We start from the raw sequence: 21,160 nt of genomic DNA on the forward strand, positions 1-21,160 counted from the left end.
TAACGCTGGTGTGATGTTAACTGCCTGCTTTGATTTCCTGGCCACATAAGTAGCAGTTCTAATGAAAGAGGTAAATGAATTGCGTTCAGTGAGCTCACACACACAGGGATTTGCACTTCCAGCCTGAGAACACAAGCCCATAGCAACATATGCCAACCCAGATTGGTGATTTTACAGTCCTAGGCCTTGCTTTGCATTCCAGATCCTCTTCTTGCACTGCCAAGACTGGACAATGATCCGCACAAGTATGCAAAGACTATTTTTCTGGCTGTAATTTTCAGTGAGTACAGCTCTCCGGAGCTGTGGTCATAGAAAGTGCACAGCATGGTCATATAAAGTGCAAAATTTAATTCTACAAATACTCCGCTGCTTGATTTTATGCTTCAATTTTATAGCCCAAGTATCCTAAGGAACATTAGAATGAAGATTAAAAATTAAAATTTCATGTACCAGCAGTGCACTACCATTACATTACTTTTAATAGTGAGCCACAAGTTAAATCCAGCAATTACTATACCCACATATATCAGAAGTAAACTGCATCAAAATGCTCCAATAAGTTCAAATAATTTCTTCTCATAAAAGATCCATGTGAGGGTGACCAAAAGCTAGGCTCATTCTAATGCATCAGGGTAACTGAGAATCTTGTCTCAGAATAACAGTAGGCAAAATGCAACACACAATTGCTATATGCCTTTCTACAGGTCATTTATGTAACATTTATCTCACTCAGTTCAGCTACCAAAATAACCAATAAACCACAGTTTTCATTCAGAGCAAGTACACAAAATATCCAAGTTAGGTGTAAAAGGGAAAGGAAAAGCTCACAAATATGGAATTAGGCAATAGCAGTGATGAGAAGTGTGTCACCCAGTGTAAAGTCAGAACAACGGATACTCTTCACCTAAGTCTCTAATTCCACTCTGGAGTTCAAGCAAATTAACAAATCACTCCTATGGTTTGCTTTCTTGTTTTTAATTACCATAACCTTTTCATGGAATTACTGCCTTGCCAAGCACACCTGGGAATATTTTATCACCTATGCAGGACAATAACTTAAATAGTCAGTGTCATGGTTTAAGCAGCTAATCAAATTTCTTTGTTATGCTTAATACAAAATGTAATTTTTCTCTGCCTAAAAATACATCTGTCATGCTATACGTGCATAAAGTGGTTATGCATTAGCCTCACATTTACATACTGCTTAAGAGCCTTAGAGAAAATGATGTTTAGAATTTCAAGATATTTCACCCACAATTGAACTTCATGTAAACTGATGGCAACTTCTAGTGAAAGTAGCTTCTCCCTAGTTAGCCCTTTCTATCAACAAATCAATGTCAAAATAAAACATTTGTACTATAAAGGGCCAAGTCAGATGTGTACACATGAGGCAAAGCTTTAGGACACGAATTGTGAGCCTGGATTCCTGAACAATGTAAAAGGAAATGGAAACTCTGAGCTGTGACCTGCCACTTACTCCCCACATGTAAACATATCTGTTCTGGTGCAGCTGTCTGCTGGTAAACTCAGGAAAAGAAGAGTTCAAAGTCACAGAGGCACATGAACTGTGAACCTGGAGCTGAAGGCATGCTAGCTGTAAAGTACTGATATGTTCTTGTTTAAGTAAAAAATACCAAGGTGCACAACCACGAAGATAAAATAGGATGAACAGCGATTTATCTAGCAGGATATCGTATTTTTGTTAGTATAGCTAGGGATGAATAAACCAGATGTTTGTCCATTCTGACTCTGGCAATTTATCTCATGTGAACTTCCATTATTATGGCTGATTTTGGAATGCAGCAGATACTTTTTCTTTCCCTTCCCCCCCGCTCCGCCTTTTTTCCCCCCTCTCTCCTAACAGAGGGAGTTTTCATGTTCATTTCTCTTCTGATACATTCTCAGATGGCATGCAACACAGGCGCTTGCAGCTACTGCTGCTGTGCTGCTGGACACGAAGTCCAGCAGAAAACTACACATGCATATATTAAGGCTGAACATTTTTTATGCCATTACAAAAATAGCTTGCATCGGCTACCAAAGATTTTACTTCCTTATTGGAGGTAACAGGTACTTTTCACTTTTTGCTAAAGAAAGATGCCAGGGCAGTCTGTGCTCTGCAGAGGTATGGCCACTGCAGGTTTCTGACTGTTGACCATCAACCTGTACTGTTGGCTGAACCAGCAGATATGTCACTCCTGGCTTCTGAAGCCAAAAGGATCACACTTCTAATAGCTATTAATGCGTTTTCTTCTGCAAGAAGTCCTACCAAAACAAACTTTATTCTCAGAAACCAGATTATATGGAGTTATGTTCCGTAAATAGTAGAATACTACTCATTCGAGACTGTGTGGAAGTCTCTCTAAATGTAGACAGAGAACAGCCCACCTGCACAAGCATGCCTGAAGAGACACGCTATAGATTCCTGGTTTCTGGTTGCACCAGCATACTCTCCAACCCACAATACCCAAGCTCTAGTGCTTGAGACCCCTCCTACTATAAATTTCTTCAGAGACAAAAAAAAAAAAAAAAAAGTCATGGAAATATTCAACTGCTTCACACAAACAAAATACTTCAGCTGAAAACAAGTATTCACATTCAAGTACCCTGCCATCCATAGCTCATGACAGCAGCAGTTCAATTCATGCCACCATCCTCCAAAGGAGACTTGTCTCCAGTGGCCAAGAGTCCTAGGCAGCAGCTGATTGTCCCTGCCTCCTGGCAGCAAGGGCTGCACTGGGAGCTCGGCTCTCAGGAATATACTTCAGCCATTTCAAGCTTTTCCTCAGATACATTTATTTTTCCACGAGAGATGAATTTTACTACTGAAATGCAGAGCAGCTTTAAATGAGAAACTAAAGGTTACAGCATAACCTCTCAGAGCTACTCACTTTAAATATTAATTGCTGCTGACTTTCCAGGATCATCCTATACATTAAACAAAAGCATAGGCACAATGACTCAGAGAGATTATCCTCAGACTATAGATGAAAAACAAGCAGAAAGTTTACTTTACTTACAAGTCAGACAGCTGAAGATAACTCTTAAATCTTGATTCTCTCAGAATTAAGGATACAATTCCTCTTTGGGGGTTTTACAGACCTGTTTATATATGTACGCTGCATATGTTGGATTTGAAATTTCGGGGTGTGTGTGTGGGGGAAATCAAACTGAAAACTCCAGGAGCTGACAGGAGTGGTGCTGTGTGACAGAAAGCACGTTCTGCACATCTCCACAGTTCTGCTTGCCTCCCCCTCTTGAAAATATACAGAAGTGCAACTGTGGTAATTCCTGCCTACAAAATACCCATTTAGGGCATGGTTTTACACAACGGCTGAACCAAATGAGCACCCTGCTTTGCTGAAAGGGCAATTCCTGATCCCTCTTAATACTTCCACCTTTCTTTCTTGCTCCCTCCCTGCTGCTCAGACTTTGGCAGATTTTGGCACTCATCTAATTGGAAGGTGAACTTGTGGAATTTGCTAACCAGAAAACAAACAAACAGAAAGACACAGAATTTTTTATTTTATTTTTTTTCCATTGGGTTAGATTTGAATCAGTTGAAGTGAGACCAGACAAGTATCTGAACATGTTAAAACAAGCAACAGAAGCAGACAAGCAGAAGCAGGGGAAGGAAGGGAGATGCATTTCAACAGTGGTAAACTGTTAATTCATCCCTAGCCACCTTGTCAAACCATACTTTGATATTTCAATTGTAAAATTTGACATCTTCTCGCAGCTCACTAATAACAAGCTCGTTATTTAGATTTATCACTAGGCATTAAAAACTTGAAGGTGTCTTACAAACCACAAGCAATTCATTCTAATAGAAATAAAGTGAGGTGTATGTGGCTTCACAGGCTACATGTTTCTCTGAATCCCTCTGCTAAGCCTGCTGGGTTTTAGAGCCACTTTCTCTTAACTTCTGTGCCCTATACTCATTTAAAGATCCATAACTCATAGGCTAAGTGTTGGCCCCTGACATGAATGGCTGAATGGCATAGCTGAATATCCTAAGCAAATATACACAGTTCTCCCCTTTCTGACCTCCTTCTTTACAATATTAACTAGAAAAATTCTAACAAAAGAAGTGTGACTTTCAGGCTTCATTCTTTTACCATTCATAGCACGTTTCCTTTCAGGTAACAGAGTATCATTTGCTCATAAGACAGATGACCACATTTTTAAAAAGGAGCACAATTTATGGCACAGGAATAAGGCAATTACGTTATCTCATACTTAAGAGATCATCATGGCCTTTGGCAAAGAATTATTAGCCTTCTGGTAATCACAAAATTAAAACCTCACCACTTTTTTATATGGAGTTGTGTGAAAGGAATAATTAACAGCAGCACTGATGGCCCTTCATTTAAGGCCGTTCTTCTACAGTTGCCTGACTGCAAGGCGTATATTAACTCAACTCATGGTACCCATAGTATTACCCTAAGTGCTTAAAATAAATTTCATCACACCTAAACCGTGTTTCTTTCTGGGTATCTCACTAATAGACTTTCATTTACTTTCACTTTAAAAAGATCCAGTTGGCTGAAGCTCCTGACACAAATCCATCAAAACGAAGCTGCTTTTTGTTGAGCTCTCAGGTTTTGGCTCCTCCTACTGCCTTTGAAAGAGCTACAGAAAACGGACTTTGAACATGCTTTAAGAAGTTGCGTTACAGGCATCTGGAAAACACTGACTTCAATAGGCAGGCAGAGAGCCTGAAGATCTCTTCCCTGGAAATATTCTACCCATTTCATCAAATGGCCATGAAGCAACACCTGCCTTAGCACCAATATTGTACTGATTCATGAAAAAGGAAAGAGAGGACATAAAGGAGAGAACACCAGTTCAGCATACACCCTGGTAGGTGACATAATTTCAAAAGAGCAGCGGAACTACAATCAGGCAATGAGTGATACAAGTAGCGAATAACTAATACTTTTTTTTTCCCACAGCCATACAAGGTACATTCAGAGACTACCATAACTCAGAGACAATTCCATCTAACCACTCACCACCACACGCCAGGCTGTGGGTATTCACACGCTCCTGCATGCCTTCAGATGGGCACAGCTGCAAGAGGCAGCAAGGCCAGGACATCACTTTGCCAGCCACATGCACTCCTCCTTGTTCTCACCACAAAACAAAAGCACCTGTACATGGATGGTTGAACAGAGGTGTCAGCTGCAGCTTTGGTGGATGCCACACAACAATGATCCATCGCTGAATCACGATGATCAATGCTCCTGTCACTTGGTGCAATCACCCGAGGCATGCCAGGCACAGATCATCAATCACTGCAGTGTAAGCCTACCCCATAATGCATGCAATGATTTGCCTTGGGCTGCTGCCTTGTTAAAACTCTCTCAAACTCTTAACTGAGGCACACATTATGGGCAGTATTCCCCACTCTGCCCTTTTAAAGTCTTGGGGAGTGCCTGGTTTTTATGATCACCATTTCACCCATGATTTTGGCACTGTATTTTCAGTGCATGCATGCAGCAAATCCTCCTTGTAGGAGGAGGTTTCATTCCACTTAGTCTTTGCTAGGAGACAGAATGCTTCTTCTTCATGATTGGCCTGGGAGGGGACACCACCACCACCACTATTCTTGAAAAAACTAATGAGCCATGTTTTAGAAATCCATGGAAAAGGACATCTCCTGTTATGTATCCCCAGGAAGAAGAGCATTCCACCGTACTAGCAGTTTGTTTTGATGAAAAAATTGCACAGTGAAACATCTGATGCAAAGGCTGTAAATTACAAGGCCATCTGAGAGCTTAGCTGGATAGCTCTGTGCTGGTGGAAATTCTACAAAGCGTGTGATAGATGTTTCAAACACACAAAGAATTTAAGATAATACACAGAATGACTTTCCACGGAGAGAGAAAGCACAGGATACTGTTTGTAGTATTTTACAAGATGTGAAAAAATTGCTAGTGGTGAGAAAATGCAGCACAAGCCACGGAAGAGCAGATGAGGATAAAAGAAGCACGCACATAAAGCCCACTGTGCTGCACAGACCTTATGTAATAGCCACAAGCACGGAGAAATACAGCGGGAGCAACTTCTGAAATCATGGAAGATTTTCAGATGTAAGCCCTCCAATACCTTCTGTATCCACATTAGCTCGGCATTAGCTTGGTTTTAATTGCCTATGTTTTTAAAATAAACTCGACAAAGCCGGTATTGGAAACTCTGTTCAAAGTGTAAGATTGATGGCTTGTGTCAAACTTATTAATATGTATTTACTGTTTTCCCTGTAATTTTTGGATAAGGAAAAAGGACTCAGCTGGTTAAAATTGCTGTGGAAAATAACTGTGTGTGTTGAACCATATGTGTGTACATATGTGTAATCTGTCTTAGAGAAAGAATTATAAACTGAGGAGAGTGAAGGTACTAAGGTCACACACCAACAAATCCCACATGGAGAAGGATTTTCCTACATGGATTTCCCAATTAAGAACACAACCAAAATCAAACCAAACCATAATTCTACTAGTTTACAAGCCAAATCCTTTCAACTGCTCAGGGCTAATCCTTCAATGCCTATTGTGAGTTTCTCCACTTAACCACAATTCATGTAATCAAGGCAACAGAATTGCCATTGCAACCTACTGATTACCATTTTTGCAATATTTCTACATTATTAGTGGATACTCCTTTACTAAAGATTATAAATCATTGATTTCTTTTTCAGTTCCTGTTAATAATTGCCTATCACCTTGTCATCTCAGGTACACTTTTGCCCTTGGCCTTCCCCCGCATTTTTGTGCTTTTACACTCCTCGTGCAGCAAAGGACCCCAAACCATACGCTCAGTTCCTAATTGGCTGCAGGAAAAGCTGAATCTGCAACCTTTGATTTATGAAGCTGTTACTCAGCCTCTTGGGAGCTCTGTTTGAGATGCAGTAGATGAAGGCAGAGGATAGACGCAGCATCCTCATGCATGTAAAGCATCTGCTCTGTCCCTGAAGCTTCATTCCCACTCAGAGATTGCAGCTGGGGCCAAGCTGAAGATACATTACAAGCATGTGCCTTATTACTTCAGGAAGCAAAGTTGAAGAGTTTGAGATTGTCAGCTTCGATAAAGCTGTCAGCATAGCAAATCAAGGATAAAGGGATCAACAAAAAGACCCACCATATAAAAGACAGATAGGCCACTCAAATATGTACAAATATGTAGCCCACATTTTGTCTTACTGTATTTGAGTCGAATCTGTTTTCTCAATCAAATCAAATTAATTACAGGGCAGTTATATAAAACTGCAAAAATAAAATTACGAGGTCAGAGCAGCAGACTGACCCTGATATATCACTTAGGATATTAATCTTTTCTTTTAATGTATTATTTTATATAATCAGAAAACAGTCTCTGAACACTATCAAATACTGTCAACATCTGACCTTCAAAAGCACTTTGGACATCTGCCAAAGCAACACTCTTCCCATTAGCAAATCGTACTGGCCATACATAACCTAGTATTATTTGCAATCTAATTAACATGTTTAGAAAAGGTTTAGAAATATATTTATATGACTAGTCATGAATTATTGATATTTTTCTTTAAAGTTAATCCCACCAGGTTATATGATCAGATATGTAAGCAAACTTAATTTATGTTTTCAAAGAGAAATAACAATTTCTTTTAAAATTATTATATTTAGACATTTTCAGCATAGAATAACATACACAGTCTGTTGTTTGAAAATTTAAAAACCAAACCAAAACAAACCCCAATTTGAAGTCAGCCTACTTTCTGAGAAATCACAGTATTTTTCTTTTATATTGTCTTATAGAGTATGTAATAAAATTTATGAGGCAAAATAAAACATCTGCAAATAAAAAATCTTAGGAACCTTCTGCATGTGCATTTTTCTTCCAAGAACATCTAAAGACATACTGTAATCTTTTCCCCAAACCATGACTTTATTTCAATTGGGCTGGTAGGGAGGGTAGCACAGGACAAGAAAACATTTTGGAGTTCCAATCCCAAAGACAATGTAGCTTTGAACAATTCTCCCTGAAGACACCCATTAACTGAGCTCTTAGTGTGCACATGTTTATGGAATAGCAGCAGAAAACACAAAATCAATTCCGCTAAATATAAACTTGTACTGGATTATATTAAACCTCTGCCAACTATAACTGCCATAATAAAAAATGGAAATACACGTATTTATGTCCTTACCACGTTTCGCATTTGTATTGACTCCTCTGGAGCCTTGAAAATGTAAGTCAACAGTTCACAAAGTAAATACGCATATAAACAAATATTGGCCCCTTCATATTTGTACATTATTAACAATTTTAATTATAAAAGCTAGCAGGCAACAAAGCACTCCTGCCTGCAGATTCAGAACAATGGCTCAGAAAACAAAAAGTAAAGCAAAGGTTTCTCCAACATGACAGACATGTCTGAAGAAACCTAATTCTTATGCAAGTAGTCCATAAAAAAGAATATTAGATTTCAGTATCAAAAAGCCAGTAAAACAAACAAACAAAAAATCTAATAAAGACCTTTCATTTCCAAATGATATTAAAAATAAACCATCCACTAAAATTGAAATTCAGCCTTTGAAAAGGGACTTGAACTCTTTATGCATACTCTGCCCTACTGACCCTTGCTAAAGGGTGTAAGTCAATATGAAATACTCACAAATGAAGACAGGATGATGGATTTTCTGCCAAATAACCCCAAGCAAAAGTAACGCTGTTAGCTAGGGAGCCTGCTTTTATTTCCTTTGCCAAGTGATAAATTGGGAGAACTTCCTAGCATATATTATGTTTTACTGTTTGTATTTTTTTAACCTCTGGTTCTTCTCTTTTTATAAATAAAAGCAATGCAGCCAGTAGGTAACAAAAGAACAAAATGAACTGCTTATTTGCTTCATACAAGCTGGGAGTTTTAAAACTAGGTAAGATGGCTACTTGAGGAGGGAAGGGAAAATGAATAGGACAGAAGTTGCAATGTCATCAGTTTCTTCTCCATAGAATGGTATTTTATCAGGAACTGGGCAGTGCCTCTGCTTTTTGAATGAATGACAGATCCTTCCTATCTATTTTTACCTCTGGGTAACTGTCCTGAGATCGGGCATAAAGGATAGCCCTTAACAGTTGTACACTCCATATCTTTAATTTATGAATGTCATTGACAGAGGAAAGAGTTGTGTTAAGCTCTAACATGTTGCAGAAGAGTTCAGCATATAGAGCATTAAAATACCATGTCAGCTTGTCAGTGAATTCCTGACGCATGTTTAAGCACTGGCAGTTGCCATGGCTCTACAAAACTCCTGTTACCTTAAAGTCCTTACTACTGTAGTGTTTGGCATCTCTCCATTTGCTCTGGTGAGAGAGTTCTTGCCCCTAAGAAAGTTTCGAAGCTGAATAAACCAATCAGGAAGAATGGGATTACATATGCGGGCATGGAGGCTGAAATTACCTGTATAAGGCCACGAAGCTAGTCAAGGGTGGAGGTGGTCACAAGATGTATGTATGCCTCCTGACATGCACTACATTGCCTCAGCCATGAGACCAGCAGTTCTCAATGTGAGAACGTGAGCTGCTGGTGACAAATGACGGACTCAGCAGCTCTATCTCCTCGTCTTTTCCTGGGCAAGGAGGAACAGCAAGGACATGTCTCCTCAGGACACCAGCTCCTCAGGAGCCAGCCAGCTCCGCTTACCAGACACCAGCAGGAACACTCACGCTGCCCTTCCTGCCTCCCCATCATCACCATGGCAGATCCCCTGGGAATACGATCCCCGTCCAAACACTATTGCATGACATCTCCCTTCTACTCTGAAAACCCACTATGAAGAAAACAAAGCGTGGCTTTCTCAAATAAGGTATGTATGTTCAATTCTCCACTTGCTTGGTGGAGATGGATGGGACCACCGGCACCAGACCAACACATACACGGTGCCACTTCACAGCTCTTAGTCTGTGAGAAAACCATATATTTTCTTTTGCCAGAGAGGCACACAGCAATATCCATCCACCAGCAAAGTTTAAAAAAAACTTGAGAACAACCATGCAAGGCCATGCTATCACTTCATTATCTTCTATCATGCCATCGTTATGTTTTAAATTGCTTTCCTCACACTGAAATCACCCATGAATTGAAACTCCTCTAAATGTACCAATTAAAATTCCTGGTCTTTCACATGACATCTGGGCTGAGAACAGTGGTAACTCCTGGTCTCTAGGAGGAAAAGCAGCCAAATGCATAGTTTTGTTACCATACAGGGTGGACATTTGAGAAGAGATATGTAACTAGTAATTATATGAGCTTTAGAAGAAAGGAAAAGACAGACAGTGTTGCTACAATAGAGAAAGAGTGTCAGAGCTTGCCAAGGAAACTAAACCAAATTGCAATCGTCTTCACCCACACAAATTAAAAAGTAGAAGCTATAATAATAAAGTAAGGTCAACATATTAAAGATGAAATTAAAAACAAAAATATAGAAGAACTGAATGCACTACTCTTAAGGAAGAGTGAATCAGGAATTTCAAAATCCTGGAAGAAAAAACAAACCCCATACAATGTAAAGCTTGTACCAGCGTTTTAAATAAGTTTATTTTCTGTTGGTGCCTTATATCTGAAAAGTATCAAAACCTGTACGTAAGTAATTTAGAGGAGTGGGGAGAAATCTGAGTGACTATAGGCTTAACGGTTTTCAAACAGATTTTTGAGAAAAGAATAATTTAAAAAAAATTTGAGATAAGTAATAACTATAAGCTTTGTTTAGCAGAGGCAGGCTATGCCAGATACAAACCTTTCTCCAGTAACAAAAATGTGACAACATCTCATCAATGTGGCCTTCAGGAGAAAAACGTGCTACAGCAATACAGGGGAATGTGTCAGCAAGACTAGAAAAAAACGTAATCACATGATTAACAGAGAGGAGACTACTCAGCCATGACAGGAGAACTGTGGGACAGGAGAGGACCAGCCTGAGAGCTCTAATTTCCTATTTGCTAAACAACCTCAGCAGAACGAGTAACGCTGATGGAGATTATTGACAATGACAAAGTTTGAGAGCATCGCCAAGATGGAGAGGAACTAGGATATGACACAGGAAAAAGCTGCTGTGGTGTTTAGAAAGAAATGAAGAGAAACAGATTTGAAAGTTATTAGTAAACAGCCATTGCCACTGGAGATCAATGACACAAATCTGACCTGCAATTTGGGAACTTCGTACTTCCAAACATCAGAGTGTGGGAGCGTACCAGTATTGCCAATCACAGAATGAGTGATGTAAGGAAAATGAGGAAAAAAATGGTGATTGATTTGAAGATGAACACCAGCAAGGCAAGATTGACTTCACAGAGCTCTGTGCATGCACGTATGTTGAAGAAATTGAATACTGTAACAGATGCAACACCTAAAAACGCAGATAGGCTGTGTTATAGGAAAGGCAAGCCTAGAAAAGATTAGACAAGTTGTGTTTGTTCAGTTTGACAGACAGTAAAAAAAATATCACCTGCAAAAGAAAAGACTAAGCTGGAAAACAGTTTTACAGAACAAGAGTAAATCAGTCCAAATTGGCCACAGAAACCCAGCTAACTTACCAGCAGTAGCAGCAAGAGTTAAAAATTCCAGCTAGTTTCAAACTGGAGCTCAGTCAGTTTATGAAGGAGATCATCTGATATACTTGTCAGATAAAGCAGAGAATGCAACTAAATGGCTGATGATTTATAATCGCATGTTCTTTTGTTCCTGTAAATTGCCACTCATCATTCTGGATATCAACAACAGATTTGGGAAAGCACATTCACAAATATGTTTTGTAGTGAGGGAATGCCATCTGAATTTTTAACACTTTGCAGATTTATTTTTTCTTTAATGGGAAGAAGAAAAAATCTCACAAGACGGTCCATAAAGTGGGAGCTTTTATCTTCAAAATAGCATCACCTCTCCTTATTGGGCATAATACCACTTTTTAAATGAAAAGTGTAATATTAGTTAGACATAATTCATTAGTTCACAATCAATATCAACTTCCAGTTTGGAGCTTAGCTTTGCATAGTTTACAAGCTCCCAGTTAATTCAACTCTGAAATACAGTAACAGATTATACTAAGGTCAATGCTAGAATATTTCCTGACACACAAAAATGTTCACAACAGCTCTCTTCTACCCAATCTTCCTTCTGAAAAGTTTTATTTTGCAATGTATGCTAAAGATCAGAACTGCCAGAAGCAAAAGTTTCAAGAGATCTGCACGGAAAATGTGGAGTCACTCAGGGCTTTCTCAAGGACTCTGAACACACAAAGATATAAGAAAAGTTTTGATTGTCATTTGGCATAATAATTCATAAATTACCACAAGACTGTGTTAAGCATTTTCTGCAATAGAAAGTAATTTAAATCATTGTCACTTGACCTTCAGTGGCAGCAATCCGTAAGCAAGGGATGCAGGATTTGCACTCAGATTATTCGTGATGAAACTGTAAGTAAACTTAGCTTTCAGGAACTTTGAATTCCTGTCAGTGAAAGAAAATGTGTCGCATGATGTCTCTGAATACTTTCCAGCTTACTGGTAAGAAAATTTGCTAAGATTTTAAAAGCAACAGGTAAGAGGAGAAGATGTTTTGTTTCCTCTTTACAACATGTGAAAGAAATTGAATTTACTTTTACCTTGAGAAATGTGAAGAAAGAAATAAAAAGGGCACTTGGGATGTGAATGGCATCACCATTCCCAAGTGAATGGCAAAGATTCACAATCCTCTTGCAGCAATGGTCCCTTATTTTGCAGTTTGTGGTACCACTATGTCTTGTGCTATTAGGCCATGATTTTAAGAGCCTTGCAGCAACACTGGCTAACACAGTATCATCTTTCTCCCCAAGAGCCCACTGCCACAGTTGTGCTAAGCACAGCTGCTTGAGCAGCTGCATTATGAATGGGATCACAGAAAACACTGCAAAGTTTTTAACATCCCTTTTCTAGTTTGTAGCACACACGTTTCAGAGTAGGCCAGTAACACCTATACTGATAATGCTGTCAACTACCTTGTACCATGAAACTGTAGCATGGCTTTAACACTTAAAGCAAGAAAAAAACCCACATTGGTTCAAAGAGCATAATGTTGGAATGGAATCGTATTACATTTTATTTCTTGTGAAAATAATGCATGAAGAAGTCAGAGATGAAATAACACAAGGTAGAAAGATGCTGGAGAGAATGTGAAAAATTAAAGCTCTCTGGAGGGTCACCACATGGATGCCCTTCCTAGCGGTATTGAACAACATAAAAAATTAAAAGGAAATCCTTGAAGTCAACTTTTAAATGTAATAATATTACATGTACTACGGGTGCCAAAAGAAGTTTAGCCAAAGTATTCAGGCTTTATTTCTTTTTTAGGAAAACCACTACTACTAAGAACATAGATAGAAGTGTCTTATGACATTTAAAAAAATCTACTGAAGATTATTCACTTAGTGTATTAAACTCATACAAATTTTATTAGGTGGTTTATAAACTTATTATACAATGTCTACTATGAGAGTTATGTAAAATGGATACCCTTTGAAATACAACTTTGTATGTACTGAACAGACAGAGCAGCTAGCATCATTCTAACAAGAGTACCAGCACAATAAAGAGTCAGTTACTCAGCTTATAAAAGTTTACTGCATCTGCTTGAGTTTATACCATTAAAAACGTGTGACAAAGTCTTTCCAATTACATAAAGTGGACCAACTAAAGAAAGAAACAGAAAAAGAACCTTTCCTATGAAAGGCACCAACAGCTTGCAGTGACCTCCCTCTTGTCACTTGATATGCCACAAGGAAAGACAAAGGCACACTTAACCTTGCTTAGCAAAGCATGCTCTCAGCATTGAATGGGATGGGCTTACTAAGAGTAGGAAAGCAAGCAATCACCAATCAGGTAGTCCAGGCCTGAAAAAAAACTTCAGAAGGACTTTGGTTTAGGATTCACTTTTTTTCTGACTTACAACAATGCCTTTCCTCAGCTGAAACACCTTTGAGGGATTACAGAGGTGGATAGGACAACCTGCTGAGTTGTTTATTACAATAATTTCTGACATACTGGCAAATATGTCTCAGGAAAGCTCATTCCTTTTTCATCCTTTAAGTCTTCAAAACACCTCCTGGGCAGCCTGCATTCACTGAATAAAAATCCTAGTAGTTCATCCTTTCTATTCACCTTAACAGAGTATTAAGAAACAATCAGACTGATGCAGAAAAGGAACCTGAGGCCAACATAGGAGGAAGAAGGATCAGCAGAGAGATGTGATGCAAGAAGACCCGATGATATTAAGCACGTTAAGCATCAGAAATTATTACCTCTTCCCGAGCAAAACACCAGACTCATCACTAGGAGTGACCAAGTGACCAACTTCATTCTGTGTTGATAAAGTTACCAAAATTTCCCTCTCCTTTTTTTGGTTTATTGATATCTCCTTTACCTTCTTACCAAGGCTGCCTGCATACATGCCCACAGTAGTCAACAAGGATTGCAAAACAATTTGTCCTCATGTCATGCCTGAAAGGTAACAAGTTGGTATGGGCTCTGTAGTCTAGTCCCCTACATTTCTGGGTGCAATTCATGGCACTTCTCTCTAAACAAGACTGTATCCTCAATGAGACACTCAAGACATCAGCAACCAGAATAAATACCATCCCACTGATGCTTCTTTGCACTCCTTCTTCTGCTCTCCCCAACATGAGACATGCCTCCTGAAATGCAAAGACTCTCTCACTATTCCTCTACTTGCAAATTACACCAAGAATTCCTGCCCCCCTCCTCCCCTCACTCACCCCCAGAAACTACCACAAAAAAGAAAACTGCTGGGTGAGCAGAACAGCAATACTACTGTGATAAAGGCAATTTTTCCTGTGCTTTGCCAGCTGCCTGTCAGTAGGCACTTGTCACCTCTTGCCTCTCGAGTAACAAGCAAGTCTTTCTAAGGCAAGGACTTTGTATTTTGTTCCGCATACATCCAGTGTTTATGAATGAGACTCTTAAGTGGCAGCAGTTACAAAGTGGTTGAACCCGTGCAGTTTCCCAGATCCCTGAGAAATGTGTGTGCATGTTTAAGAACACCCAAAACTGTTTTGTGAAATGCTTCGTTCCTATACTGCAGCATCTTAATGGCAAAATATTACCAGGAACACTTAGTTCCTTAAACAGTGTAATCTTTGGACCTTAAATCATGTATTTTGCAATATACATCATACATTATGTTGATCCAAACATGAGACATCTGCTGTCAGAGAAACAAATACAACAGTTCTTTGTTCACTTAAGGCAATCACTCTAAACTACCCATGAAAATCTTCCTCAAAGCAATGGTGGGAAACTACAGAGGAAAGAAAGATGAGGCATAGAGGCAATTTCAGAAGAGGACTTCCAGAAAATCAAAACACAATCCCTGAACCATGCAATAAGAACACAAGCACAAAAAAAAAATTCTGCAAAACTGAAGGTTTGCTCAAGTGGTAAATTTATCCTCAGGCCTGCCACTAAAAACTTCAGTTGCAATTTACACCAGGTGTGGCCTTCAGTATTAACCAGCTTCTGTGGATCAGCCATGAGTTTGGCATTCAGACATCAGAAGACAGCAATGAAGAGCAAAAGAGGAATGAAAGAGGTTAACACCACAGAACAAAACACCCCAAAAGAAGTAATTGCCTAAATACAGATAAAGGCATATTTCCCCACTCAGTCATAGCACAGGACTCAGCCTAAACACCAAGCTCTTTTCCCTGACACTGCTGACATGTCAGCTGTCCTCACTGATTAACAACTAAGGTGAGCCAAAAGCAAGTAACGTAGAATTAGTTAAACAGGCCAGTTTAGGCAATCTTTCATACAAAAGAAAAATGAAATGTCAGAATCAAGTGCACGAGCCGCTCACAAGTGCAGGGGCTGCCTGCGCCCCACAGCCATCCTCAATGGGCTGCACTTGCTCACAGCAAGGATGGGGGGAATCTGCAGGGCAATGGGTCCAAAGCAGTAGAAGGCTGAGAAGATAAACAAGTGCAAGTCACCCAGTGCTGGCCAAGATATTGCACTAAAAGTTCAGTGATAAAACTCATACCAAGAGAACTCAGCATTAGAGCAAAAAGACTGAGTTGTCAGTATGTAGCAACAAGGCTACATACAAGGGAAGAGGAAATGGACAAGCTGAGCTAAAAGGCTTGGGCTGCCTCAAACTAATGAGGGCTTGTGATTCACTTGGATACCTGGCACTGAAGTAGAGAATGCCTTCAATTAGTGAGAGTTCACGACAGGACTCAACGGTTAAACTTTGTTTAGATTTTATTTAAACCAAACAGTCTACACCGTTGTTAACTGGCACTACTCAACAGGCACAGCACGTTGCAATTCCAGCTGCAGAGCAAGCAGAGATGCAGGCAATGTAAGCCAGAGAGAGAAAGCAAGGTTTAAAAATAAATTTTAAAAGAACATTTTGGAGGATTTTTAATTTATTTTTTTTTTGCCTTGGCCATGGCACACAGTCACACAAACAGTGGGATCTACACAACAGATTATTTTTTTGCTGCTGGCTGTCCCAGCTCACGCTCTCCTGCCCCAGCTCCAGTGTTTTTGTGACTCTGAGCTGAACTGCTTCTGTGTTAAGTCAGCAGAAAACTAAGCCAACAAAAAGGGCAACAGGTTTCTGCCGGGATGTCATGCAAAAACAGTTGAGCACAGGCTGAGAAAGGAGACAGGCTTAGCTGCTCCAGCAATGCAGGCTCAATCTGATTAGCTAGTGCATCCACAGTAGCTTTACTGGCACTTTAAAGCTCCAAATGAGGCTATAATATTACAAATATTTATTTCAGTGAAAACACTATCTTATGTGGCATTATCTCACCTTCCCCCTGCTCTGCCACTGTGTGAGGGGAAGGAAGAAGATTTTTTTTTGTTGTAGTTGTTTTCGGTCAAGACCAGCTCTCCAGTTTAGTTTATCACGTGACTCTGCAAACAGGTGTGCTGGCAAGCGAGGGGTTGCACAGGACTGCAAACAAGCAGCTGGAGGAAGGAGGCTGCTTAAGCCAGGACAGAAAATATCTGTGAAATTGTGGTGCAAGTTCAGGGCCATGCTATTCTCTTTAGTGCTGTCTGCACACTTCACAGGATGTTCTGCTCTAAAATAACTATGGTTTAAGTAGGAAAATAAAGTAATAAATATATAAATAAAATAATAAATATATAAAATATCATCATAATGTATATATGCTAGCTCAGTCATTAAGATATTTATTCTACTATACAGGAAAATAATTTAATTGCAGATCCTGTCACAGATTTCTTATGTTCCAGCTTTGGAAGCAGCTGCACAACGCTGAGAGCCATTTCATAGCTTGTGGTCCCTAAAATGCCTCTCCTGGCCATGCAGTTCTGCCACTTATGCTATTTCCAGCACCTCCTGGAATCTTTCATGAGCTTATGCAACTAACCTGCGTAGCAAAACATGAACTGCCACTGCTCATACAAGAACGTAATGAGTGCCAGATCCAATGCGAGGAAAGGATTGACTCCATGAGAACAATGGCAAAAGAGAAACGTGGAACAGTGAAAACTTTTTACTTTTAGCAAGAGTGAGTAAACTTGTTCAGCTAGTTACAGCACTGCAGTGTAGCTGTCCTGCATTCCTCCTGTCTGAACTAACCAGAGGATCAGCTTTCCCCACTGAGTTCCAATGCCAGTCTGGGGTTCAGCCACACACCTCCCTGAGCAGAATGTCGTGGAGTTTCTTGCCAGCTGCTTTGCTGTGGAGCTTCACAAGGCATTGGGCTCTCTGCCTGTATAAATATGACCTCAACGTGGACTGGTACACACCTTCCAGCTGTCATTTTAGACTTCAGTTGTGTAGGGTAGATGTGATAGTACTTCAAAAACCAGCAAGAGCTACATGTGGTCTCTGCCCATGTGCTCTGACTAGCTCCCAGAAACAATGTATTTTTTAAAAACATAAAGCTTACAGTAATTACAACCATTAGAAAAACTATTTATACTAGTGACTACCTGCAAAGTTTGTTTAACTAGGCCACTCTAAGAACTATTGCTTTTAATAATCTGACAAGGATCTAAAACTCATGCTGAAGTTCTTTGCTCAGCAGAGCAAAGGCAGTCTCATTTTGAAGCCAGTTTCACGGCGATTTGTGTTATGTAGAATAAAATCTGAACAAGAGCCTTTAGCTGGCAACACACAAAGGTCTTCCTCTATTGCCGCTACACTACTTCATCTACCAACAGAGAAACTGGGGCCAAAGATGAACGAAGCAAAAAGGAGTATTAAAGACAAACAGGTGGATATGACCAAAAAAAGCATGAGATGGAATTATATGCAGTGAATGGAGGGAAATCCAAATCCAAGAGGATACTTTTTGGGCTCCAAAACCTGGATCAAGACTCAAGACTGCCACCAATCTACTTCCATTCAGATGATAGAAAACACCTGTGACAAAGGGCAGGGTGAGAGAAGAAGTGCTTTGGGTTTTTACATGTTCCCTTTAAGATTATTATTAATATTGGCATAAAATGAAGTAGAATTCTTACCTTTGGCTGCAATTTTATCCATTCACTTTTATCACTGTTTGCTAACTTACCAACAAACCATAATATAATAAGCAAAATAATTACTTACCTACAAAACCTTTCTCTCCAACTAATTTGAGGGCAATTTTATCTGCCAAAACAGAAGAATTTCCATGTGCAATGTTAGCAAAAGGTCCAGCGTGAACAAATACTGGTGTTCCCTGAGTGATAAAAACAGATGTATCATTAATAGTGGATAAGTAAGAACACAAGTTCATTACTCTTGCAGTATTGATGTAAATCAAAAGCACATATAGCAAGTAAGCGCTGTTAGATAATTCGAGAGGAGGAAGGGAGCAGGTACATCTCAAGTGCTTGAGACCCCATTCACTGACAGGCCTAGGTGTCAGAACCTGCTTCATCCACAGAAAGGTAATGGACAGCAGCGCTACCTGTAGGTAAATTACACAACTTCTCACCCAACCTGCTACTAAGGTTTCGTATTTCCACTGCCCTAACGCTGTGGTGTGCTATTCTGGCATATGTACTGCAATCAGCACTTAACTGCATTGGGGCAGACAGTACACAAATAGAGCCCAGCTCCTGCCCTACTCCATCCCTTACTGCTCCTGTATTCTTCATAGATGGTACTTGCCATTCCTGTGCAGGTAAAGTAGCCAGCAGCAGTAACAAGGGACCAGAATTGATGATAAGGAGCTGGAGCGGGAGAAGGGAAGGGGCATGGCTGGAGTACAACAGGTGTGCTAACGTATGATGGAAAAAGCACCCAACGCTGCTGGCCAAGCACCTGGGCACCCCAGGTGCAGACCCAAATTGCCCTACACTAGGCACCACACAAATAGGTAAGTAAAATAGACTCTGTAGCAGGGAGCAATCTAAACCAGCAAAAGGATAAACAAAGAGTTAATGAAGTAATGACACAGGGAAATTTGTCAGATAGCAAGCAAATCTCATCTTTCCTGTTACTTTTTTGGCAGGCAGCACAAGGAAATAGAAATTAGAAAATTAGTATTTATAGAAAGAGATTAGGATTAGGTGAGATATATTAACTGCTATATTTTCTCCAAGTCAGAGTACACAATCAGAGGGAAGGATGCCACTTCAACTGTCTTACTGCAAAATACTTAAACAAACAAATCCCTATTGTTGTGTTAATGCTTTTAAAAGTCTGCAGCTAGTTAGAGAACACGTAAGGAGACAACTTCAGATTATCTCCATTCATGTTCTTTACACATTCTGTATTAGGAGCTACTGCCAACTCGCAAAATTTCAGGCAAGCCACTGGACGACCTTCCTCAGTTTTTGACCAGAAATAGCAATTACGGAGGACAGTGTTCTTTGGATCAGCTGCAGACCACATCCAACACTCCCCAGAACCACACGTTGGAAACTATTGACCACATAATAAAAACTGGTTGTTCCCTGCCTTAATGACTTAAGAAAACAACCTACGTAGAGAAAAATTTTCATGTTTTCCATAAAACACCAGAACAATTGGATTACAGTAGTGAAATATTTGCTACTATAGAAAAAAGACTTCCTCATTTCTGTAACACTAATACAAATAATATAAAATGTATCAACAACAAGCATCTGTTCTTATGGTTTCCTCTAGAATTAATTCTACATAATTAATAGTTTTGTTCAGAGCAAAGACAAGTAGCTTTTTATCCACTGGCAGATCATACATATTTGAGAAGAAACAGTGGAATAGGAGCAGAAAAAGTAAATAAACCAGAAATTATGCCCTGTAACAAAAGGAATGATGCAGATTATTATCACCCTAACACACTGACATAACAGTGTTTTCTTAGAATTTTTTTTCTTGTTTTCTATCTGCTAATGACCACATAGTGCAACATCACCTGGAGTTTTCCACATTTATGCTAAAAATTTAACTTGGCCTTCAAAGCTTCTTATATAATAGCATTTAGGTATCAATCTAATGTGAGGTGCTATACAAAATAAAATACTATCACTATCCCAAAGAGCTTATAACTTATACAAAATAAAATGCAAACCACTTCAACCAACCTAAGTTTAAGGTTTACTTCCTTAAGTTTTAATTTAGTTCAACTCAGTATTTACCCTTCTGGCCTTAGAATAAATAAGAACACAGTTTTCAGTTACCAGATTGAAATCCACAGGACTGATTCTGATGTGAGTTTTATTACTCACTAAATTCAATTTTATTCTTCCAAGCCCTTAATTTCTTGTGGCAAGCAACTACGGGGCTGCTGCCACTAGAGCCCAGCACACATGTGGGCACATGTGATATATGGACACAAACACAGATGATGAGGGTGGTCCAGCCCATACCATGGCTGCTATGCAGAAGGGGGGACAGAAGGGTCTCCCACAACATTCCCTGTGCAATTGAGCTTCCAAAAGTTCATCCACACAACATGGATGAGAACAAAATTTGGACTGTGGGGTCCAACATCCAATTCAAGCATACTACTAAACCACTGGTATGGACAGATACTCCTCTGGAATCCACCAGAAGAAAGGAGGAGTTATTTGAATGGTCTTTTTACAAAAGCAATCCTGGAAGAAAAATACAGTGTAGGTACGGAAGGGAGTGAACTCCAGCAGAACCTCGGGAGCCTCAGGCACACCCTGG

The 21,160-nt window shown here is 39.6% G+C and overlaps 1 protein-coding gene across 1 annotated transcript in view; it reads right to left on the bottom strand.

The window, feature by feature from the left end:
* Window positions 1–21,160, bottom strand: part of MTHFD1L (methylenetetrahydrofolate dehydrogenase (NADP+ dependent) 1 like) — a gene marked incomplete at both ends in the record, with an annotated part of 146,005 nt that overhangs the window by 63,469 nt on the left and 61,376 nt on the right. The window contains one exon of the mRNA XM_080341821.1: window positions 18,626–18,737. Coding sequence (XP_080197947.1) covers window positions 18,626–18,737 — 112 coding nt within the window. The remainder of the gene's footprint in view (window positions 1–18,625; window positions 18,738–21,160) is intronic.

Source organism: Nesoenas mayeri (genome assembly GCF_963082525.1).
Source record: "Nesoenas mayeri genome assembly, chromosome: 3".
NCBI classification, from domain to species: domain Eukaryota; kingdom Metazoa; phylum Chordata; class Aves; order Columbiformes; family Columbidae; genus Nesoenas; species Nesoenas mayeri.